We start from the raw sequence: 24894 nt of genomic DNA on the forward strand, positions 1-24894 counted from the left end.
CCATGGCATGTGGGATCCTCCCGGACCGGGGCACGAACCCATGTCCCCTGCATCGGCAGGCGGACTCTCAACCACTGCGCCACCAGGGAAGCCCTATATGCACTTCTTTACATCGTTTTTTCATCCTGGCGTTGAGAAACTGTTGTAAAAGTGTGCTTTTATGTAATTGGATCTCTACCAATAAATTGATCGTCTGGAGGCAAAGAAGCTGAACATCCAGTGGCCCTTTCAGGTGTTAGATGAAGCTAAGGGTTAGCTCTTCCACATAATTTGGAAAGACGTTAATGAGAGTTGAGATAAATAGGTTTGCGTGATGGAGATTGCTTGATGAATTGTCTTAAACACATTTTTAAATCCTTAAATTAAAAGAATCTTGGTAACTGTAGAGTCCTGAAGAATGAAAAATTTAAGTTACTGTTTAACATTTCATACTGTGTTGGGAATTAAGCTTTTTAAATCTAATTCCTACAAAATTAAGTGTATATAACCTTTCTCCTCAATAAACATAAGTTTAATTTTTTAAAATTAAAATCCTTAAAACCTATCATCTAAGAGACACTCAACTGCAGGTCAAATGAACAGGTGGAATTTAGATTTTCCAGTCCACCGTTATTAGATGCATTCATTCCTTTTTGCTCTTTTCATGTTGATTTATTCATCCCTTCTAGTAATTTCAGCAGGGACAAGCTGGTACACTTCTTCTTATTTTATATATATATATATATATATATATATATATATATATATATATATATATATATATATATTTAATACAGCAGGTTCTTATTAGTCATCAATTTTTTACACATCAGTTATTTTATATTTTTTGATTTGAGAAAAATACATTGGCCCTTACCACATCCTGGGCATGCAGTGCTAAGCATGAGTGGTGGTAGTTCATTCCTTTGAAAAAGTATGCATCTTGAGAGCCTACAATATTAAAATATTGTCATGATTCTCAACAAATGTTTGAGTACCCACTCAGGAAATTCACTGAGTGCCTAATAAGACAATAACTTATATTTATATAACATTTAACAGCAGACAAGTCCTTTTAGTTGTATTATCTTGCTTAATTCTGAAACCTGGTGAGATAAATTTTCACTATACCCTTTTACAGATGAGGAAATCGAGGTGCAGAAAGAAGTTGAGTGATTTGCCCTGAATCATGTCAATAAGTGCCTAGAGAGATTTTCCATATCTAAGAATAATATAGGATGTAATTTATAGCACTCAAGATTACCAAGTTAAATCCAAACATTAGATCAGATTCAGAGAGAGCCATAAAATGTGGGTATCACACGTATGAACACACTTGGCCAAGATAAAGAACTTGATTTGTTTAAACTGTGCAGACAAGTTACGCGGCACTCGCTCTACTTGTTATAGGCAGTAGTAAAGAGCTCTCTTTTCTAGAAAGAGAACTATTTCAGCTTTGCTTAGGGCAGTTACTTGTTATAATTTACGTCCTTCACACTTGCACTTGGACAGTTTCCCCATTTGTCCTGCACACTAACGTTTTGTCTCCAAGGAGCAGGCGTTCAGTGGGCCTTTATCGCCTTATACTTTTGGTGGCCTCTAGATGGCACAGTGATCAGAAGATGTGCCTAGATTTTGAAATGTTTTCCTGCCGCTGGAATTAAGAGATGTGTAAATCCCACAAGTGCCTTGCCATGTGTCTGATCTGCTGTCTCTCTGCTGCCAGGAGCCGTCTGTGTGTGAAAAGGAGGCCTTGCCCATCTCTGAGAGCTCCTTCAGACTCCTGGGCTCCTCGGATGACCTGTCCAGTGACTCAGAGAGCCACGCCGCGGAAGAGCCAGCCCTGCTGTCACCCCAGCAGGGCTTCAGGAGGCGCGCCAACACTCTGAGTCACGTCCCCGTGGAATGCCAGCAGCCTCTGCAGCAGGCACAGGGGTCTCCAGGGGTCTCGCAAAGGAAACTTGTGAGGTATCACTCAGTGAGCACAGAGACGCCTCATGAACGAAAGTAAGATTTGTTGAAAATGTAGATTTGTTGTATAAATGGCTGGGGCATATCTGTTACTAACCAGGTATGTGCATCCCAGCCATGTCTGTTGGGTGAAAAGAGAAACCTGAGTCAGGTTTCACTCTTGGCTTAAAAAGGTAAAACTCGAAGCAGTGTTCCTCCCGTCTTCCTCCCTTGGGAAATATGTAGTTGTAAGAGATACTTGTTACCTGTTCAAGTGCACGTACGGTGAGGAAGCAGGTAAGACGAGCAGAAATGGCCCCTAAGATGCAGAATGGTCCCTCCTCCCACAGTGAGAGGCAGCCCTGACTGTGAACTCTGCCGCTGGCCTGGAGGGAAGTAGTGAGTGAGCGGTCAGGTGAGTCTGCTCATTTGGAGGCCCTGGCTAGAGGCTCAGTGATGCCGGGGCCTCTGTCCTAGCTCTGTCCCAAGCCGGCCGTGACCCGGGCAAAGTTGCTTCACTTCACTGTATGACACAGTTGACACTGTATGACACAATAGGTGGTCTCTAAAATCTCCTCCAATGTGAGAGTTCTGGATTCTTCGAACAAGATTTACTAATTTTAATAATTGGGCTCTAGGGAGCAGTTGGGATTTCCTGGCTATAGAGCTGGGTAAGCAGTACAGTAGTAGAAGTTCTCCCGCTTCCTTCTGGGGTCCCTTGGCAATTAATTTGACTCCGAGTGTCAGAGACCATGCATGGACACAGAGCTATGTTTAAAAATCATTTAAAAAATATTTTAAAACTCCTCACCTTAGAAGGCTGAAGTAGGCCACACCTGTGTGCAGCTGCTGCCTGATTTTGGTGACAACAGAAGCCAGGACGTGTGTCTCAGTGCAGGCCCTGCACAGACGAGGGAGAGTCCAGACGGGGTTGGGTGTTGGAGGTGTTGCTGGTGAAGCAGTGACACGTGCTAGCAATCTCAGACGAGCTAGTAGAGCCGCTCAGCTCTGTTTTCCATACGCCGTTGAAAATAGTTATGATGGTTCTTTGGAATTTGGCTGGATAATTGTGACCCCAAAGCAGGACATGCTTCAGAAGCTAATATTCAATTCTGTGATGTTTTGGAGACAAGCATAGTTTGTTTGAGGCTTTGTGGGTTCTTGTCATGTTTCTTAAAAGCCTGCGCGCACTCTCCTTTTATTCTGCCTCTCCACTGGCTCCCACCCCTCTTCTTCTGGCACTTCAGTGATAATGGAACTTTTCCTGTCTGGAGATTTCTAGTCCTCTTGCTAATAAGCCCACTGTTTCACACAAGCCAGAGGTGGCAGGAAATGAGAAGTCCCTGACAGTCCATTTCCCTTCTCCCCTAAGAATGCAGCTTCCTAAAGGGTCCTGCGGGGCGTGGGTGATGAGGGGGCGCGGTACTGTCCCCCCTCCTCCCCCGTCCCCCAGCATGCCTCTTTTGCTTTGCTCCCCCCTCATGAACTCTCTGCTCACTTATGCACAGGAAATGAGACTTGAACATTCAAGGCAGGTTATTGTTCATTTTGACGAGAGATGTATTTCTAAAACTCTGGATTTTGTTTTGCTTTCCTTTGCTTTTGTTTTAATTAAAAAAAAAATTTTCCCCCCGTCAGATCCTAAAAAAGGTGTAGAGGAAACGGCTCTCTTGCGCACATAGGCATGTGGGAAGTGATCAAGGGGGACCCTCTTGACTGAGAGCTGCCTTTGCCAGCAGGAATTGGGGCGCAGAAGAGGAGAGCACCCTCTAACTGTGACAGTTCCTGTTTCCTCCGTGTGTCTTCTGCGTTTCCTGCGCGGTTCCGTCCCCGCCTTTTACTCTAACTCCCCTGCTTTCTCTCTAATTGCTATTTAGTGGGAATCGTCCACCTGTCGGCGAGTCTAAAGGTGGCTCAGGTCAGTCCTCAGCTGCTCCTCCACCTCGTCTTACCCCCTCCGCCTCCTCGCCCAATTTCTTTAAGTACCTCAAACATAACCCAAGCGGAGAACAGAGTGGCAATGCTGTGCCAAAGAGGTGAGCCCCCCGCATGGCAAGTTCAGTGTTGTTCGTCTTCCCGGGATGCTCACGCAGAGAGAGTGTGCTGAATGTCCACACAAGGACCCCGGGGCCACCGCTTGTGTGTGTGTGTGCGTGTGTGTGTGTGTGTGTGTGTGTGTGCGCGCTTGTCTGGTTTTGGTTTTCCTATTTTCAGTCTATCATTTGAATCTACTTAATTTTACTGTTGATTAATTCCCTCAAAATTATTATGAAAACAGTCTTGATGGCAAATTATTTTTTATATACTTATTTTCACATTCCCCTGCCCTAGTGTACACACACACACACACACACACACACACACGTTAACAGCAATGTGCTTGATCATATACATTGCGATTTGTGCCATATCAGAAACTTCCTTATTAATTTCGGAAAATTATTTTTCTACTTTGGAAGGAAGGAGTCATTTTGGATGATGGACTGAATTTTTTATTGTTGTGGTTTTGTTTTTATTTTGGTCAGAACACTTAACATGAGAGCTACCCGTCTTAACACATTTTTTGCGCGTTCACGGTATTACTAACTATGGGTGGAGTGTTGTAACTGTAGGCACAGTGTTGCACAGCACATCTTTAGAATTTATTCATCTTGTGTAACTGGACTGATGTTTGTTAATTAGTTCATTGATTCCATTCATTTAAAATAATAGAATTTTATTGACTGAAAATGAAAGTTAAATCTCATTTGTAAACTATTTTTGATTTCTTACCCGCTTTAATTTTCTTAGCCTTAGAACTATAAAATGTTTCTTCTGTTTTGAAGGTTATGTTTTATACTTTGTGTGTTTGTGTTTCTTTATCCTAAACTCTTTTTTTCAACCACACTCTCAGCATCTCCTACCGTAATGCCCTGCGGAAAAAGCTTCATTCTTCTTCCTCTGTGCCAAATTTTCTAAAATTTCTGGCTCCTGTAGATGAAAATAACACCTCTGACTTTATGAACACAAAAAGGTAGAGTTTAATTTAGATATATCAAGTCTGGGTAGAAATGTTGATTGTTAGACATAGAGGGATTTTTCATCTGTACTTTTGCCATTTAAAAAATCATTTTCGCTAGATCTATTGTATCTTCTTTCTTATAATTTTTTCTTACTGATGATGTGATTTAAAAAAATGTGGAGTCAACCTGTTATCCAGTTTTGACTAGGATTAGTTTATTAATATATTGTTATTTTCAGCAAATTAAAGAAAGTCTTAACCGTTGTCTCTAAGTGATAGAAGTGTTTTTGGATAATGAGCATATATAGCTGCCAGTAAATCAGTCAGCATGTTTGATCTCTAAGTTCAGATGATTGTTCAGTTGTTGATATATATTCAGGTGTAAGTTACAAGGGGTTCCCCAAGTTGTCCTGTGAATAGAAAGGAAATTAGTGATTGTGTTTATGTATATTGAAAACTATACTTTATTTTGCAGTTTAAAACATACAGATGTTAAAACAGTCATTATTAGCACGTGACTGCATAATTATTGCCCTTGCTGGTTCTGTGTAATTTAACGTTTTTCTTTTTTTTGTGTGTGATGATCCTTGGAGACGCAGGCCTATGCTAAGAAAATCTCCCCTCACACAGACTAGGGGAGATTGTGGCCCGGGTGACAGCGCCCCCTTTAGGCCATCTCTCTTTTCTGAAGTGGCACCAAGAGAGGCCCAATTGGAAGCCAAGATCCATGGATTGTAGTTCTTAATATCTTTTACCATAAAAATAAATTAAGGACATGTAACCTGACTCTTTCCATTAAAAGCACCCTGTCAGAAAGCAGTCCTGTGGGAGTGTTGCCCCACTGCGAGTTTGATTTGATGCCTGTGATTATCTAGTTATGTTTGCCGGTACAAAGATAATTTATAATTTAGTGCTCTGTTTAAAAAACAACAAAAAGTCAAGCTAAAATATCTGCTTATATCTCCTCACCAGTCATAAATCAATTGTCTTGTAATTTTAGGGACTTTGAGTCCAAAGCCAGCCATCTTGGTGACGCCAGCGGGACCCCCGTAAAGACACGGAGACACTCGTGGAGGCAGCAGATCTTCCTTCGAGTGGCCACCCCGCAGAAAGCCTGCGATTCTCCCGGCAGACACGAAGGTAAGGCCCACCCCCGACGTAAAGCTAGATCCTGGCTCGAGTTTCATCTGTAGCAAAAGCACATTTGGTGGAAGAAGAGGTGAAGTGAGATCTCAAGTCAAAATCATCCCCTGATTTTAAAGTTCCCTGGTTGAGAAGCTCAAATGGCAATGCCTATCACTGTTTCCAGCGGATCTGTTTTCCCTCTCTGCAACTGAAGTGTAGGTTTCCACCCTACCTCAGCATGGTGTGGTTTTAGAGGTACCTCTATCCCACTGGTCACACCTGTGATGATCTGTGCCTTGTCAGTTGCTGTCACTCAGTCTGGTGTCACAGGAGGACTCTCTCTCATCCTTCTTGTGTGCCCTAAAGAAATACAGGCAGACCTCAGAGATATTATGGGTTAGGGTTCCAGACCAGCACAATAAGAAGAATATTGCAATAAGGCGAATCACACAAATTTTGTCATTTCCCAGTGCACATAAAGTTATGTTTACCCTATAGTATAGACACTATAATGTAGTCTTTTAGGTGTGCAATAACATTATGCCTAAAAGAGACATACATACCTTACCTAAAAAAACCTTGATTGCTAAAAAATGCTAACCATCATCTGACAATTCAGGGTTGCCACAGACATTCAGTTTCTAAAAAATGCAGTGTCTGTGAAGTACAATAGAGCTAATAAGCACAATAAAACAAGGCATGCCTGTATAGGACATGCTAAAGTTTATCTTTAGGCCTTTGTATGTTGAGTTGTAATGTAAAAGAGGAGTGTAAATGCAGTTCCTCTGAGTAAAATTAAGATTTTTCTCTGCCCAGTGATATAAACTTTCAACAGTAGATATTTATTTTCCTTAGTGTTCCTTAATCAGAAAACATTTTTTTCCTTATAAAAGCACAGCAAAACAGACCTCCAAAGATTACTTGAATTCCTCAGATTGCAAGACTGCATGTAGTGGAGACTCACTCTTGTCCCTCGACACACTTCTTCATGTCTCTTAGGAAGCAGCCAAGGCTAACCCAAGAGTGTTCAGACTAGGTTCCGTGCAGCTGTCTTGGGGGAGGAGGTGCTGTTGGAGGAACCCTCCCTTCCTGCTCCCCCCCCGCCATTGTTGTTTCTTCTCTCTCCCTCCCCGCCTCTCTCCCCCAGAGTTCTTAATATTTGATTCGGATAATGAGTCCTCTGCCAAATTAAACAAGAGTCTGGTTTGGGCTCAGCTCGCTTTGTGATACAAATCATAGAACTTCATTTGTACTTAGTTCCTTTGGTTATAAAATGGTTACAGTAGTGTTGGCTCTTCACATCTCATGGAAATACATTAAATGATAAATGTGAAAGTGCTTTGAAAACCTAAAGACATATCACGTGTCAAGTGGTAACACTTTTGTTACCGTTATTGCGTTTGGAGCAGTGGTGTGTTTAGCTTCCTGTACCGATGTTCCCTAGCAGGAGCAATGTAAAGGAGCGCTGGATTTATTCATTCAGTGTGATTAAAAGATTTTTTTTTAGTAAATTGAGTTATTTCAGTTTGTATCATTTTAGACACTTTTGTTTTAAAGATTTCATTTTCATGTTGTAGATTGCCTACTAATGTCCAACAGCCAGATTGTGTAACCTAGTTCCCTCCTTTTTGAACTTGTAAAATTCTAAGCCAAAGGGGTTGCTGCGGTAGTGGCTGTAGAAAACAGCAGGCTCGTAAAATGCACAGCTCCCTGTTGGAGCTCTGGCCTCTGAGGAAATGGCTGGTGTCTACAGGCCCCACCCTGGTGCCACTCTTTTCCCATACTTCCTGGAAGTACGGTGAGTTTTTAGACGGGACCCGCACTGGTATCTCCTGGTCAGCATCTGGGGGACCTGAGTCAGAAGATTAGTTGGTGCTGGCAAATGCTCGATTCTCTGGAGAACCCCCAAGATAAAATGGGCAAGGAGATGGCGCCATGGGCTGCGTGAGACAATGTGATCTTGTGTCACCCCAGGAGGTAGAAAGGGAATGGGGAAGAATGCCATAGTTTGTGTCTGAATTCTCTTTTTGAAACTTAAGCAGGAAACTTCTCTTTTTAATTGGTTTAGTCTGGGAATATTGTAAGAAATGGATATTTAACTCCAAGTTGCATTGTTATTGATAATGTTTGCTGTGGACAGGGTTCTTTGGTGAATCCTGGGCCCTCGGACCCAGCTGGGCAGAAGTTTGCAGGGAATGAGATGGGATAAGTTGTTATTGCCCAGAGGTCAGAGCGCTGAGCAGATCCGTCCAGTACCCTGCGGGCTGGGCGGCATGGTCTCCAGGGAACTGGGAACCCAGGACTTGGTGGGTCCATCTCCCCTGCCGGAAATGGTACTAAAAGTAGTGCCCCAGTGTCTGCCTGACAGGCCCCCCAGGATCACCTGCTTGCTTGTAGGAAAGCAGAGAGCTGACCTCTTCATCGTGGTCTAAGGTGGTCATGAAGATGAACTTAGGGAAAGAATTTAGAGCTCATTCAGGGAAACCTCCTCTGACAGCAGGAGCGGAGTGCCTGCATCCAAATCCCAGCTTTTCCCCTTAGGAGCTGTGATCTGGAACCAGCTGTCTAATTTCTCACCTATGATATAGGATTAATTATGCCTCTTGCCACAGTGATTGAGATAGGGGAGCGTGATGTTTTTATTGGCATTTTATTTAAGAATTGAAGAATTCACAAGATTAGAAAGACTTATCAGTGGTGCACACGTTTCTGGTATCAAGTCACCTTCCCCGTGTGGAAGTCCTTCTGGTGCTCCCGCTGGAAGCTTCTGTGGCCTCGGCCCCTCTGCAGGGGGTTGCCATGGAGCCGCTGGCCCGCGCCATCCTGCCGCTGGAGCCCCGGAGGAGCTGCTATGCTGATCGGCCGGGGTTTTGATTCTCTGGCGGCCAGTGTGAGCCATGGCCATGCCATTCCATGGCCATGCCTGGAATGCTCTTCCACTGATATAATCATGACTAAGTCCCTCACCTGCTTCAGATTATTGCTGAAAATCACCTTTTCACTGAAGCTGCACTGGCCACTCTATTTCAAGTGGCACCCCACCCCATCAGACATTCCTAATCTTATCCTGATTTTTCCCATAGCATTTATCTCTTTGAAACATTCTCTAGTTATTTACTTATTCATTATCTCTATCACCAGGTTCCCCAGTCCACAGGTTATATGACTTTTAAGGGAAGGCAGGTAAGTTGCTCAGATTCTTACAAGCTTAATATTTGGTCCTTAGTGATTTCTCAACTCCCTCCTCCTTCCTCTTCTTCCTGCTTATGTCCTTTCTGCTCTTACTTAAGAAATGCTGCCTGAATTTTTAAATTATGTGGTAGGTACTCTGCATATGAAAGAGAGAGGTAAGAGAAAATAAAAGCATTTACAACTCTGAATTGGTATAATAATAATAACTTATCATACCCTTTTTTTTGCCAAGAGCTTTTACATGAGTTATTTCCTTTAATCCCCAGTCAACCTTAAGAAGGTCGACATTTTTTTTTTTTTTTTTTGCGGTACGCGGGCCTCTCACTGTTGTGGCCTCTCCCGTTGCGGAGCACAGGCTCCGGACGTGCAGGCTCAGCGGCCATGGCTCATGGGCCTGGCCGCTCCGTGGCATGTGGGATATTCCCAGACCGGGGCACGAACCCGTGTCCCCTGCATCGGCAGGCGGACTCTCAACCACTGCGCCACCAGGGAAGCCCCGAAGGTCGACATTTTTATTACACCAGTTTCACAGATGAGGGAGCAGAGGCTTGGAGTGGCTGAAGTCACTTTCCCCAAACCACAGAGCTGGTCGGCAGGACCAGAGGTCATGGGTCTGTGCCCCGCAGTTCCTGGTGAACTGCACATAGGCCCTGCGGGCCTGCTCCCTCCTCTGCAGCCTCCCTGTGCTGGGCGTTTGTTCTCAGTCTGTTCCTGTGTCCCCTTGCCAGCCAGGCAGCAACACGTTTCAGAGCATTTTAACATGTGGACTTGCCTTCAGTTAATCGTACCCCTCCCTGCATGTTAGCACTGGGACTGGAGTGTGCCGGGGAGGGAGGTTGATTTCTTAACATCTGTCTAAATTTTCTCCTCCCAAATCAGACATCTTCATTCTCTGCCGCTGTTTGCTTCCCATTCTTAGGGCGCAGGGAGCAGCACCTTCCACTGTGGTCTGGGACCACTTGGACCAACATGCTTTCTGCATGTTCCCCTCCAGCTGTGAGACCTCCAGATCCTCAGGCAGCTGAGGGTCCCAGAGGTCCCTGCGTCAGCCAGGCTGTCCCAGGCAGAGAGTGTGCTGCTAGAGGCGCCTCTAGGCCTCTTTGCGGCTCTGCCTCAGGGGTGGGACCCGTGGGCGGCCCAGGTGTCTGCAGCCGGTGGCATGAGGGACTTAAACGTCTACTTGTAAGGAACACTTTAGCAGTTCCTTTAAAAGTTTAAGGAACTTTAAAAATGTTCCAGGTACTCAGAGTGGCTCTTTGTGACTATTTTGCATTTGTATTCTGGCACTGCAAACTTCAGTGAAACGGGTCTAACCTTTCTTCAAGGTAAAAAAAGTGAGACAGAGATATTTGCACTGTCCCATCCATTTCATCCTCTTTGGAAAAAACTAATAAAGGAAACTAGACATTTAAAAACCATGGTGTTCGCAGAGCTGTAAGGATACAAGGGAAGGAGAAATAGAATTTTCTGTAATTTGGGGGTTCTGGTTTTCATAGATGGGTTAAATTCTAGAGAGAAACAAGTTAGTGAGTAGGGAGTGTGACTCCAATTAGATATAGTGTGAAAGAGAGGAAAGTCCAAAGCCAGGCAGTGTGGACAGAAATGGAGAGATTAGACTGCGCAGATACTGTCTCAAAGTCAGCTTATCCCTTCCTCAGGGGTGTGTGGCTTTCTCTGTGCACAATTCCTGTGAAATAATTGAGCTGTAAGAATCTGAATTTCATGTTTTGGAGACCTATCTGGTAGGCAGTTAATTTCCATTTAGAAATTTACTTAGAAATGTTTAGGAGAACAAGCGCAAACATTGCCAAATCCCAGGCTGTTTTGTTTGTTTGTTTGTTTGTTTTAACTCAACAGAGACCAGTTGGCCTCTTCTAGGGATTCCCACTTGAAGTTAGTTTACCAGAGTCTAGCAGGGTGGTTTCCATTGTGACCCTTGGAGAAAGGCGGGTGTCTGCTTCTCAGCTGGTAGGTCAGCATCACCGCATCACTGGGGAACTCTGTGATCAATAGGGCAACCACCAGTTTGTGCTTTGAGACTTGGCAAGGCAAGTTTATTTTTGTGATAAAACAAGCATAAGTAGATCGTAAAGTAGAATACTAAGAGTTGCATGGTGGTTTAAGTTTAAAGCAGCGTCTTCAGTGATGCTTTAAGTTTGTGGCCACTTATGACTGGTGCCCCAGAAACCCCAGGGAAAGGCATTCTCTCTCCTTTGTGTCACCGGTTCTTTGGGTGAAAGGTTTGTGAGAGACTGACTGTGTGAAAGGTACGTACTTGGTGAACTATAAACTCGACAGAGGGTGGTGTTACGGGGGTTCAGTTAAATCTGTCACAGGGCAGAGCCCTGAAGGTCGGGTGTGTTTGAGACTGCGTTTGTAGAGCGGGCTGCGGGCAGATGTTATTGTTCCTGATAACCGCCCTTTGTCATTTTCAAGCCTTCCCACGGTTGATCCCCACTACAGGCCTTCTCTGAAGGTAAAGGCAGTAGAGGTACACTCATCCGTCAGATGGGGAGTGAACACACCTGTAGATTAAATGGCTTTCTCCGGATCCTGATCTAGAGCAGCACTTCACAAACTGCTGTGTGCTCAGAGTCCTCTGGCAACCTTGGTAAAGGCAGATTCTGGTGCTGTGGGTCTGGGTGGGTCCAGGTGGTCTCCGTTTCTGAAAAGCTCCCCAGTGATGCTGATGATACTGGTCCACTGTGAGTGGCAAGGACTTAGAATGAGTGACCATGGTCCATCCAGCCCAGACCATCTAGTCCTAGGTTTAGGACTCCTATGTGTCTCTCTGCTGTTGTAGATAACCTAAGGCGTCACCTGTGTGTGTCAGACCTCAAATAAATCTGGGTCATCAGTGACAGTTTTTGAGAGGATTTGTGCTGCCTGGAGAAGCAAAGAGTTGGTCTGGTGGGGAAAATGCAGTGATACAAAACACATGGCAATAGGGATAAAGAAGAATCTGACAATGTGCCAAGTGAAACCAAACATCTGGCCTCTGCCTCGTTCCTGCCGCTTTATTTTTTAGGGAAGCTTCGTCTCCTGGGTAGCAGCGGGGCACAGAGAGTGTGCAGGTGTTTGTTTTCTTAGCTGTAGGCTCAGACCTAATTGTCAGACCTGCAAAAAATGCTGAAAATCAACTTCTGACTTAGATGTTTGGTAGTAGAAATACTCCACAGTTTTTCTTCATAGTGTTTCTTACAAAAAATAATTCTTTGTTGTTAAGAAATAATTTTTTAGGTAACTCCCAACTGTGGAATGGGGGAAGATTCTTTTACTTACCTCTGTGCCAAGGAACACTTTTAGTCTTGGTCTAATGCCTTTCATTTAAGCATTTCAGATTACGTTGTGCATTTACCGATTTCGCCAACAATAGAAGCATTCAGGCTTTACATGTCTTGTTTAAAAAAGGAAAACCCATCTAATATAGATAAGATTTATTGATTTGAAACCCATTGTATAAGTAAATAGTCCACTGAAACTAAAGTTCAAAGGGTTTTTGTGTTGAGTATAGCTGTGTCAATATGCCTAATTATGATACAGTTAAGTCGATTGGATTAGATATTAGATGTAAATAGTAATGGCAAAACCAAGGAATATAGCCTGAATCTTTATGACTATTTTATATTATTGTGAAAAATGTAGAAACTGCTGTGTGACTATGATTTATTTGTATTGTTCATGGCCAAATTTTCAAAAATTTATATACCATTGGGAAATTTTAATGGATGGTATAAGCAGAATAACTGCAAGTGGGACTTTACTGGAACCTGTAAGCATCACAGTGACATCTGTATGACCCTTTGTTTTGATCCCTGGTTCTCAGCATTCACTGTGTATCCGTCACGTGGGGAGACTTATAATATGGGCTGCACCTGCCCCTCTGCTCTCACTGTGTCAGGAGGGTGGGGATGGGCCTGCGCTTGAACTCTTCTTTCTTTTTAAACCCACCCAAAGCATTCTGATTGTGACCCTGAGTGAAACCGCTGGTTTAGTTAGATGTCAGAGGGTGACTTGAGGCACTGTCACCACTTGGTGGCAGTGTTGCTCCCTGTGTCTTGATCGGCCTCCTTTCTTTTTCCAATCCCAGAAAAGTGTGCTTTCTTTTTTTCCCCTTGTTTTTGGTTTTGGTCTTCTTTTGGTTACAGTATGTACCTTCCTCGCTCATTTGCAACTTAATTGAATGGGGAGAGCTACCTTCTGAAATCAGGATGTTTTTCTTTCTTTTTCTACAAGGTTTTAGGGAGTGGGCAAAATAAGGAAGAAAAAAATGGTCTCTGATTGCCAAATACGTGACTTTTTAAGGTTGTTCTTAACTTATTTTCCATATAACTTTGCTTTTCTGTGGCCAAGAAAGACCAGGTTCAAGATAAAGTATTGCAAGCCAGGGATTGATTGTTCGTGGATTTCAGTAGTTTGAAGCTACTAGCTTTTTCTCCCTTATTGTGCTTCTTGGCACGTCATTACAGATGGGGAAGCCACAGTGAATGGCAAGATTCTACCTCAGTTTGCTGTTTGTGTGCCTGGTAACAGTTGTAAGTTAACGTTGATTGAGCCTTTCCTAATTAACCATTGGCATTTAAACAGTCCTTACGCTTTGTGCAGAGGCTGGGCTCAAGGGTTGATGGTGATACAGAGACGAAATTTTAACCTCTGCTGTTGGTAGGAAGGCTGCAGGGGCTGAGGGCCAAGAGCTTGGGCACTGGAGGTTCTGGAGCCCAAAGGCCTGGGTGTGAATCCTGCTTACGGCACCCTGGCTGGCAGGGAATTCCTCCTTAGGGCTCATCTAACTCCAGAGCCTGTGCGCCTGCCTGCAGGATTAGAGTCCAAAGTCGAAGATCTAGATTTGTCACCCTTGAACTGTAATCTGTAGAGACTGGGGCAAGCCACTGAAGTTTGTAAAGCAAAGAAATGAATGGTAGGTAATTTGAAACTATTCTCAGGGGGATAGAATCTGTAGACATATCTGAACTTGAAGCAGTCTCAAAATCGGGGCAGGACTAGGGTGAGGCAAGCAGGCACCCTGAGTGCAAAATTTAAGGAGGCACTCAACTTTTAGGGCCCTGCAGGTATGGACCCTTCACATACATGGCCCTGAGAATGATGTTACCCTACAGCCTGGACCGCACTGCCAGGGGAGTGTAGATTAACTCAAAGGAGGAGTCCTTGGCAGGAAGCTCGTGTTTTGTTTTAAAAAACAGCTTTATTGAGCTGAAATTCACGTATTATACAATTCACCCGTTTAAAGTATACAGTGTATTTTTCTGTATTTACACGGTTATGGAACCATAACCACAATCTAATTTTAAAATATTTTTGTCCCCCAGAAAGAAACCCATAGCTGTCACTTCCCAAAACCAACCCCCCTCCCCCCAAACCCTAGACAACCACTAATCATCTTTCTGTCTCTATAGATTTGCCTATTCTGGACATTTTATATAAACGCAATCATGCGATATGTGGTTCCATGAGTGGGGCTGCTTTCGCTTAGCCTAATGTTTTCAAGGTTCATCGTGTTGTAGCGCGTATCCGTGCTTCATTCCTTTTTATGGTCAATCAGTACTCCATTGTATGGATAGACCTCAAATATAGTCATTTACCAGTCGATGGATATTTGGGTTGTTTCCACCTCTTGGCCATTTCTGAATAGTGCTGCTGCGAACTTTCATTTACACGGTTTTGTGTGGTCGTGTGCTAAGAAAGGGTTTTAAGGGTGAGTGTGGAACCTCGTTCTCTGGGGGGCTTTGAGTTGCCACCCATGATTCTGCCCATGCGGACGGTTAGGCCAGTGGGGGTGGGTGAGCCTCCCTGCTGCTGGCCGTGTTTGCCTTTTTTCCCCTCTAGGCTGAGAAGGCGAGTGCGGGGGATTTTGGTGTTTCCCCCAGAAGCTCCTGGGAAGGCAAGGGGTGGGGAATCTCCGTCAGGGCTTCCACAGCTCTCCCATTCTGGGAGGCAGGGGAGATAGTCCCAGGGCCGCAGGTTAGTGGCACTGGCCCAGGGCTACATTTCTTTCAGCTGTTCTCAAAACTGTGTGCCCAGAATCCCCTGGAGAACTTGTGGAAGCACAGATTGCTGTTCTTCATCCCTAAAGTTTCCGATTCTGAATTCTTGGTGGAGCCTGAGAATGTGCAGTGCTTACAAGTTCCCAGGTGATGCTGACCCTGCAGATTTGGGGACCACACTTTGAGGTCCTCTGAATTTCTTAAGCTGATGGGCAAGGAAGGGTACGTCCTATTCTGATTTAAACTCCAGACAAAAAAGCCCTGAGTGGTTGTTAGTTAAAAAAAAAATGTTGAAAATTAGAAATGTATTTTATGGCAGATTATGAAACAGCCAACAAATTCTATCTTCTTTGCAGTAAAACTAACTGAACATTAATAATAGCCATTGTCATTATCCTTATCATGTATTGAGCATTTTGTGTTTGCACTTTCACACAGTTAGCTGATAATCCTCACATCAACTGCATGCAGTTGGTACTGTGCCCGTTATTTTGGGGAGGAGGCTAGAAGTATTGAATAACGTGCCCATAGTTATTCACAGTTATCCCACGGCACTTAGTTCACACAGTTACTTTTCCAGTCAGGTCAGTTCTGCTCTAGATCCAGCATCTTAATCACAGTAATGAGCTGTTGACAGTTTTAGGAATAAATTATCAGGAGTTTTGACTGGTTTACTCACTTAAGTTAGTGTTTGTGTGGTGATAAGCTGCGTTAGAGTGAAAAAACAATTCTTACTTTGGAAGTGTTCTAGAATTAAATGTTAACTCCTAATATAGCACATGTTTGAGGCATTATTTACTGGTAATTCTAATTTTTTAAAAACAGAATTAGAATCTTCCTAGTTGAATGGTTTCTGTTAAATTCATTCATTTAAATGAAAAATGTACTGTGCCTCCTGGAGGGGCAAGGCCGGGCGTTGCATCGGATGTGAGCAAGCGGCCCCAGAATTACAGCTGCTGGCACACTCAGAGCCCTCGTGGTTTTGTAAAATCCGTAGATAAAGCAAAGGGACACATTAAACTGCTTTCTGAATGGATGTTTTTCCAAGTAAATGTGTTTTATCACTTTCATATAAATGAAAATATTTGCAGAATGGGTACTAACAAGATTTTAAACATCATTTACCAAAGTAGGAATAATGTGATTATGGTCTTATACAATTCTGAAAATAACTTGTAGTCCCAAGTATGCATTTTATACCAGAGAGAATAATGGGTTTTCCACAGTAAGTTTAAGTATTGTGCTTCATTTCCTCTCCCTCTCCAGGTGTGTTAGCTTGAGAACTTTTTTTATATATAAATTTATTTATTTAATTTATTTATTTTTGGCTGTGTTGGGTCTTTGTTGCTGTGAGAGGGCTTTCTCTGGTTGTGGTGAGCGGGACTACTCTTCGTTGCGGTGCGCGGGCTTCTCACTGCGGTGGCTTCTCTTGTTGCGGAGCACGGGCTCTAGGCACGTGGGCTTCAGTAGTTGTGACACGTGGGCTCAGTAGTTGTGGCACATGGGCTCTAGAGCACAGGCTCAGTAGTTGTGGCATGCAGGCTCAGTAGTTGTGGCTCGCGGGCTCTAGAGCGCAGGCTCAGTAGTTGTGGCGCACGGGCTTAGTTGCTCTGCAGCATGTGGAATCTTCCCAGACCAGGGATCAAACCCGTGTCCCCTGCACTGGCAGGTGGATTCTCAATCACTGCACCACCAGGGCAGCCCCGCTTGAGAACTTTTGATTCAGGATAGCTCTGGCGATGAGAGGTTACAACGTTACTTCTGTGGTTTGGTTTTTGGAATTGTCTTTTGCGGCAGCATCTTCCCCAGTTGCCAAGGCGAGGTTTTTCTTTTTTCCTGTTAGCAGCAGCCTTGTCTCCCCAAGCCTTGTGTTGTGGGCGGGATATAGAAAACAGTGGGCTTTTTCTGCCCTGCAAGGCTCATTAGATTGTGGGGCTTAGATTAGAGGCCATAGGCGGGGATACCTGCCTTAACAAAGGGGTATTTCTTCTATCTCTGCGAAATGGCTAGTGTAGTTTGAGTTCATCATTCTGCCTGAGAGAAATCTGTGCACCACATCCTGGAAGTTTTCTTCCATTGTCCTTAACGCTCCTGTCTCAGTCACACCTGGTCTATGTCCCAGCGTACAGCAGGCTACATACCGTTAGACCAGATGTTCTACCAGCACATGGCAAAGTCACCGGGTTTCCATTCATTTGCCTAATTTCCTCTGTGCGGCCCCTTCCACCTTTTTCAGCCCCTCACTTCCAGGTACCAGATTTTTGACATCATTTAGAGATTGTGTCTGACTGAATGTACTGGAAATCCTGCCACACTGGTGTAACCGGAAAGGGATTAGTTTTTGTCACATAACAAGAAGTCTGGATGATGATAAGGCAAGGTCATTCACTGGCCCCATGATGTTCCCAGTGAGCTGGGGTCCTTTTTACTTTTCTGTTTCATCCTCTTGGATGCTTCCTGGTCACAACATGGCTGTTTCACCTTCAGCTTCCCCTACAGCTCTGAGCAGAATGAAGGAGGAAGCAACAAGGAGTGGGGGGCGGGGGTGGGTGGGTGACCCCTCTACATCAAGAGAGCGAACTGTTGCAAGAAGTCCCTAGACGAGCATTACTTGTGTCTCATCATCCGAAACTCTGTCACCTGGTCACTCATGGCTGTAGGGAGGCTGGGCGACACTGTTTCTTGGCTGAGCACACGGCCACCTTGTACGAGGGGCGCCCAGCCGTGGGGATGAAGGGGAGAGTGGACGTGGGGCAGGGCCCAGGGGCTGCAGCCCTGCCCAGGCAGAGTGTCTCTCCGCCCCTGTGCTGCTTCCCTGTGCCCAGAAAGCTCCTCCCCTCTACACCCAGCCCAGCACACTCTAACACTGACAGACTCCTTATCTTTCAGCCCACTTCCCTGTCATTTCTTCCTCCTTTTTCTCGGGCGTGGTCAGCCTCTCCATTCCCGATGTTCCTTAGGGTTTTCATTTGTCCCTGTTGGACCGCTGGTGCTTTGTCTTGCGGTTCTTTGTCCTGACCTTCAGACCTGTACCGTCTAACATGGTAGCCACTAGCTACCTAGAGCTGTTTAAACTCAAATGTGAAAATTTAGTTCCATGCCCTGGACTCATTTCGGGTGCTCAAGAGCCATGTGTGGCTGTTTGGCTACGTGTTGGAGAGCACAGCTCTGGGCCATTCTCCTCATTCATGTTCTCCTGGACAGGCTGCTCTGGGTGGTGAGCTCTCTGAGGTCCCCCTTCGTCCTGACTCGACTCAGGATCACAAGCACAGCACATTGCAGGTGGCGCTTGTGCTGTGTTCCCTCCTAACCGAAGTGGTGGACTTTGGGCAGAGGCAAGGTATTCTGTGACCCACCCGGCTTCTAAAATGATCGCTACTGGATATGTACAAGGTGGGTCCACTGCTTTCGAGGAACCCTAAAAGTAACTGGGAACTTTGAAAGTTATCTGTTCCACATTCCTTATTTTACAGATGAAGAAACTGAAGCTCAGAGAGAGAAAGGGACCCACTTAAGGTCAAACAGGTAGTCAGTGGTAGAATGAACTAGAATTGTGGTTCTCTTTCCATTAAACCAGACCTGATCGAGTATCACCAACCTGTTTGTTTTCCCTAATCAAGTTCTGTTCTTGCTTATTCAGCCAGTTTCCAGCTTCTTGAGAGAGGAAGTTGTTTCTTGCTCTTGGCTGTCCTCAGATGCCCACCGCATATAGGCAGTGCTCAGAGGATGCTCAGGAGACAGATGAGTGTAAGGCTGCCTTAGTCAGTCAATGATCACTTAGTTGCAGGAATCAGAATATGACTCAAGCAGGCTTAATCAGAAGGAGGCTCATAAAATTCAAGATAAGAGCAAGAGTCAGGAACTGGGTCGTTGTTAGAAACCCAGGAAGTCTCTCTGGCTCCCTCGCTTTTGTATCCTGTAGTTTTTCTTTTTTCTTTTTTTTCCCGGTCTCCTCTTCCTCGTGCACACCAGCCTTCCCAGCTTGCTCATCATTGTATGGGGTCTGCCAGTCCCCGGGTCCATATGATCTTTTAGCTCCAGAGGCATCCAATTACCTGTACCTGACTGCCAGGTTTTTGGGAGCTGATTGGCCCAAGTCATGGTAGCTCATCCAGGGAGGGATGGGAGAAGCGTGGTACCAGCATGGCAGTGGGGACCCACCCAAGGTATTATCTGGGCTGTGAGGAGGAGAGGAGCAGGGCCAGTGCTGGGAAGAAAGGGCATAGCCTCTGGCCACCACAAGTCAGTGTGTTCTCGTTACGTATATTGCTGACCACCAAAGGCAGAACCAGGAGAGTGAAAGTAACCGGAGCTCACAAGCTTTTTAACAGTTGGTGGTTATCCAAAAATAGGTGAAAATGTGTGTGGGCAAGTATGTATGTAAATTTCTTATTACCAGGAGTACTTGAATAGAAGCTGAGTGACCTGTTAAAGATTCCTCTGCTGGGAATAAAGCTCGATTGATATATTTAACCAGTAACAAGAATTTGGAATTCTTAGAGCAAATGGATGTCATGCAGCTCAGCAGCCAGAGGTGGTCAAGATCCCTGGAGGAGGAAAGGCTGGCCACTCTGGGCTTCCTGTGGACCTAGGGCACAGCCGTGTGTGGGTGTGAGCTGGCCTTGGGGCCCTCTCACATGCCTGTGTCTGCTTTGCTCTTGCCCGACCGCTGCACGCGCTGGGAGCCCATTTCCGAAACCCATTTCCAGCTCCGTGAGTCAGGGACACTGTCTTGTTATGGTTCTGCGACCTGGCACAGGGCTTGGTTTATAGATGGTGTTTGGTTTCTGTTGGAGGCGGGGGTATATGATTTTGGAATATTAACCAAACATGGGTATTCTATTGTTAACTACTCAGACTGTACTGTGTAAAAAATAACATATACCTGGAAAAAAATACAGAGAAAACATATTCTATAGAAGTTTTGATAAGTTGTAGTCAGAGGTGGTATTTTCCTGTTTCTCTTTTTCAGTTTTACAGTGTAGTTATATTTGGATAGTAGGAAAAACTATTTTTCATTAAGAAACATTCAATACATGTTTAGGCTTATGGAGGTTAAAATGGAAGCACATTTCTGTCACAAGTCATGATGCTACCAGGTATTCAGATTTATTGGAAATGAACCCAGTTGTAAAATCACTTCTCTTTTGTGAGCTTAAACTACAGGTATTCACTTGGTGATTCCCGCTTTTTCTGTTGAATTATTAAACTTGGAGTGACCAGTAATTTGAGCTGCGCAAATGACATCCTTAGTTTGCAGAAATCAAGCCTAAAGGTTAGAGATACACGGTCTTCGTTTGAAGGGTTCTTCTCCTTGGCCTCCCCGCCACTGCTGTTACCTGTCTCAAAAACCTTTGCTCCCAAGGGCCACTTACCACCTGCTTACCCTCATCGGGAAAGAGCCTCAGAGGTCCCAAAGCACTTTGTTGCCTAATGCTTATTGAGAGTCCAAATTTCTCTGGTTCCAGCAGAAATAAGATTTCAGGATGTTGATAGTTTCAGAGAATAGTTTGGGAAGTGATTTAATAAAAAATTTTTTTTAAAAAGTTAAATTAGGAAATATAAAAGCCCATGGAACCCTTTTCTCTATTTCTGATAGCTTAAAAGATACCATGTTGGGGACTTCCCTGGTGGTCCAGTGGTAAAGAATCTGCCTTCCAATGCAGGGGATGCAGGTTTGATCCCTGGTCAGGGAACTAAGATTCCCACACGCCATGGGGCAACTAAGCCTGCGCGCCGCAACTACTGAGCTCACACGCCTCAACTAGAGCCCGCATGCTGCAAACTACAGAGCCCACGTGCTCTGGAACCTGCACGCTACAACTAGTGAGAAGCCCACTCACCACAACGAAGAGCCCGTGCGCCATAGCAAAAGACCCCGCATGCCTCAACGAAGATCCCACGTGCCGCAATGAAGACCCGACGCAGCCAAAAGTGAAATGAAATGAAATAAATAAATAAATAAAAATCTTTTTTAAAAAAATAATTTTTTTATTTTTGGCTGTGTCGGGTCTCCGTTGCTGTGCGCGGCTTTCTCTAGATGCGGCAAGCGGGGGATAAGCTATTCTTTGCAGTGTGCGGGCTTCTCATTGTGGTGGCTTCTCTTGTTGTGGGGCACAGGCTCTAGGCACGTGGGCTTCAGTAGTTGTGGCATGTGGGTTTCAGTAGTTGTGGCACGTGGGCTCAGTAGTTGTGGCTTGTGGGCTCTAGAGTGCAGGCTCAGTAGTTGTGGCGCACGGGCTTAGTTGCTCCGTGGCATGTGGAATCTTCCCAGACCAGGGCTCGAACCCGTGTCCCCTGCTTTGGCAGGTGGATTCTTAACCACTGCACCACCAAGGAATCCTCATAAATAAATCTTAAAAAAAAAAAAAAAGTACCATGTTCCATCATCTCTGATTGCTCTTTCCATACAACTAAAAACGTTTTCTGAAATTGTAATCAATAGGTTAGTCCAAATCAGTATGTTCTATTTCTAAAATAACATAGTTTGTTAAAGTTTAAACTCTGTGGTTGAAGTCATTTTAAGGTTCCTGATAATATAATGTTTTGGTTTTTTCTGAAGAAGTAACGTCTCAATGATACGAAAAAAGCAAACATATCATGGTGTCTATTTGTGGTGGCATAGTGACCCGGGTCATCTCCCCACTAGAAGCCTCTCAGTGGAGGCTTTTGGCTTTTGCCTTCTTGGTCACCCATATTAATATCAACTCCAGTCCACTGCCACAGTCCCTGGCTGTCCCACCCTCAACCTCTCACAGCTCCTTTGGTTGTGATCTATAACTTTGCTACCAGCTGTGGGTCAGAAATGGTTTCATTATCATCCTTTTGCTACTTCATTCTTTCTGGAACGGTATAGTTCTGTCCCCATTGTCTTTGGCATGTGTGTCTGCACTGGTTTTTAGCTGAGACTACAGACTCTTGGATGGTGGGTAAAAGGGCTCTTTTGTTCACTTAAATACTTCATATTCCAATTATGATACCCTGAGTCTGTGGAGCTCAATGAAGTCTCCTTGATATTATTGGTAGCTTAAATTATTTGGAGCTTTTCATGTTAGAAAGAAAAGGGGTTCTTAAGCCAATACCTCATTTTACAGATGAGAAGATTGAGGCTCAAGAACCATAATACCCACAGGAGCCTTCCTCTGCATTGTATTTAGGAATCATGTGCAGGGTCAGCACCCTGGAGTTGGCCGACCTCAGAGCATCCTGGTTACAGCCCTGGAGGGGGGTGGGTCTGGGCTGCGGGCTGCTGTGTTGCTTCCCACCTCTAGGACCTTGGGCCTACTACCTCCCCTCCTTCCTTCCTTTGTCAGAGAGGTGAGCTTTAACTGTCTCCTTCCATGAGAGGCAGTATTGCATAATGAATGTGAGCTTGGGCCTAACTGAGGCAAAAGTGCATGCCCTGGGAAACCCTCACATGTCTGCCGGGCGGAGAGACAGGACTTGGGAATGTGATTTCATGTTTTGAATTGGAGTGGCCTTTGGGAGGATATCCTGGAATCTCAGGTCTTCATTTATATCAAGACTCCTTCCTTGCACACCTGCCCTTTCTGAGTTGCCAGAGTTTTAAAAATGGGCCCTGTGGTCCTTTGTTTTCTTGTTGTGTCACGAGGCAGAATAAAGTGAAACTCAGTGCTAGCAGATGACTCCCACTGTAATGAATATGCCTGCAAATGGCTCCTGGCCGCTTGAGGGAAAAAGGGTTGTGTATAAGTTCAGAGAGAGAGATGATTGACTGGGTAGTCACTGTAGCATCCTGCTTAAGAGTGTGGATTTTTGAAAAATGGTTGTAAATTTTTAATTGTGGTAAAAAACACATAACATAAAAATTTATCATAACCATTTTAAAGTGTTTTAGTTCAGTAGTGTTAAGTACATTCACATTGTTGTGTAATGGGTCTGCAGGACTTTTTAATCTTGCAAAACTGAAATTCTCTACCCATTAAACAGTAGCCCTCCATTCCTCCTCCCCCCACCCCTGCCAGCCATCATTCTACTTTCTGTTTCTAAGAGTTTGACTACTTCAGTTCCCTCATAGAAGTGAAATCATACAGTATTTGTCCTTCTGTTACTGGCCTATTTCACTTAGCGTAGTGTCCCCAAGGTTCATCAATGTTAAAGTATATGATAGGATTCTTTCCTTTTTAATATTCCACTGTATGTATAGAGTACATTTTGTTTATCTGTCAATGGCTATTTAGGTTGTTTATGTCTCTTGCCTGTTGTGAATAATGATGCATTGAACATGGGTGTGCAGATATCCTTCCAAGAGCCTGCTTTCAACTCTTTTGGATATGTACCTAGAAATGGAATTGCTGGATCATAGAGTAGCTCTCTTTTTAATTTTTTGGGGAACTGCCATACTGTTTTCCATAGCAGGGGCACCATTTTCCATTCCCACTAGCCAGTGCTCAAGAGTTGCTAATTTCTCTACCTCCTCACCAACACTTGTATTTTTTGTTTCTTTTTTGAAGTGGACTTCCTAATGAGTGCGAAGTGATATCTCATGGCGGTTTTGATATGCATTTCTCTGATGATTAGCGATGTTGAAAATCTTTTCATATGCTTGTTGGTCATTTTTATATCACCTTTGGAGAAATGTCTATTCAAGCCCTTTGCCCATTTTTAAACTGAGTTCTTTGGTTTTTTGTTGTTGTTGAGTTGAAAAGTATGGATTTGAAAATCAGACTGTTCTGGGCTCTAGCCCTGGCTCCTCCATTTATGAGCTGTTTGACTAAAGGCAGTTGCCGCGGAATCCTCAGCCGTCTCTTGGGTGTAGTAGTAGCACCCACTTCACAGAGTTAGGGATGTTGGGCAACCACTGAGGAAGGACCCCAGAAATGGGAGCTAGAGTGAAGGCAGTCTGTTCCAGACAGAGTTTTGAAGGAAATAAGAATAGCTGCCTTCTCAGCCCCCTCCACAAATGGCAGCCGCTCTTTAATTCCACGCCCCACCACCTTCCCTTTGATCATACCAGACTTTTAGGACAAGCAAAAGGATGTGCTTGGACAGTCAGAGGCTCAGTGGCATATGGAAGACACTCATGTTGCCAAAAAGATCCTCTCTGGGCATCCTGGGAGGTGTGCTGGTGGTTTGCATGGTGGCTTCAGTTTTTCGGCAAAGTGCATGTCATTGCCTGAAGTCACAGCCAGAGGAAACATGGAGTCCTTAGGCAGCAGTTTGATGTCCCTGCTCCACCCCAGGTGCACGCCTGTGGGGACAGGCCCCGCCTCACTAAGTGGCCCTGTGCTCTGAATTCAGAGGTGGAAAAAATGCAGGCCAAGAGTGCTAACAGACGCAGGGGTCTGGTTTCTTTTCAAACTCTCTTGATGGGAGAGACAAAAAGACCGGGAGTCCTTGTAAAGAAATTAGTCATAGATGTTTCACTCTTTAAAATCGTCCCAGCAAAAGGTTAGACAACATGCAGCTTTCAAGTGGTCCTGGAGGTTGGCAAGTGCAGTGAGGTGCAACCTGGCCAGCTAAGCCCACAATTGCCAGGCTCCAGAGGGTAGATTTCCCCCTGTGCTGAAACCTTCCTTGGAGTTTAAGGCACCACTTTTAAGCAGAGTGTGCTGTGCTTGGTTTATCTGTGCTGTGCCAGGGTGTTTAAAAAAGTATCTGCCCTTTGGAGTGGCAGATATGTAA

General features: G+C 44.6%; 1 protein-coding gene across 6 annotated transcripts in view; it reads left to right on the top strand.

Annotated features, from left to right (window-relative positions):
- The window catches only part of TBC1D1 (TBC1 domain family member 1), a gene marked incomplete at its 5' end in the record, with an annotated part of 204786 nt that overhangs the window by 126160 nt on the left and 53732 nt on the right, over positions 1-24894 (top strand). For 2 of the 6 annotated variants that reach the window (XM_079701165.1, XM_079701168.1), the window contains 4 exons: positions 1706-1986; positions 3807-3965; positions 4823-4942; positions 5931-6070. In XM_079701165.1, the coding sequence (XP_079557291.1) occupies positions 1706-1986; positions 3807-3965; positions 4823-4942; positions 5931-6070 (700 nt within the window). Of the gene's footprint in view, positions 1-1663; positions 1987-3806; positions 3966-4822; positions 4943-5930; positions 6071-24894 lie in introns of all 6 variants that reach the window. The other 4 variants (XM_079701167.1, XM_079701169.1, XM_079701164.1 and 1 more) reach the window with 3 other exon arrangements.

This window comes from Hyperoodon ampullatus (genome assembly GCF_949752795.1).
Source record: "Hyperoodon ampullatus genome assembly, chromosome: 1".
Taxonomy (NCBI): domain Eukaryota; kingdom Metazoa; phylum Chordata; class Mammalia; order Artiodactyla; family Ziphiidae; genus Hyperoodon; species Hyperoodon ampullatus.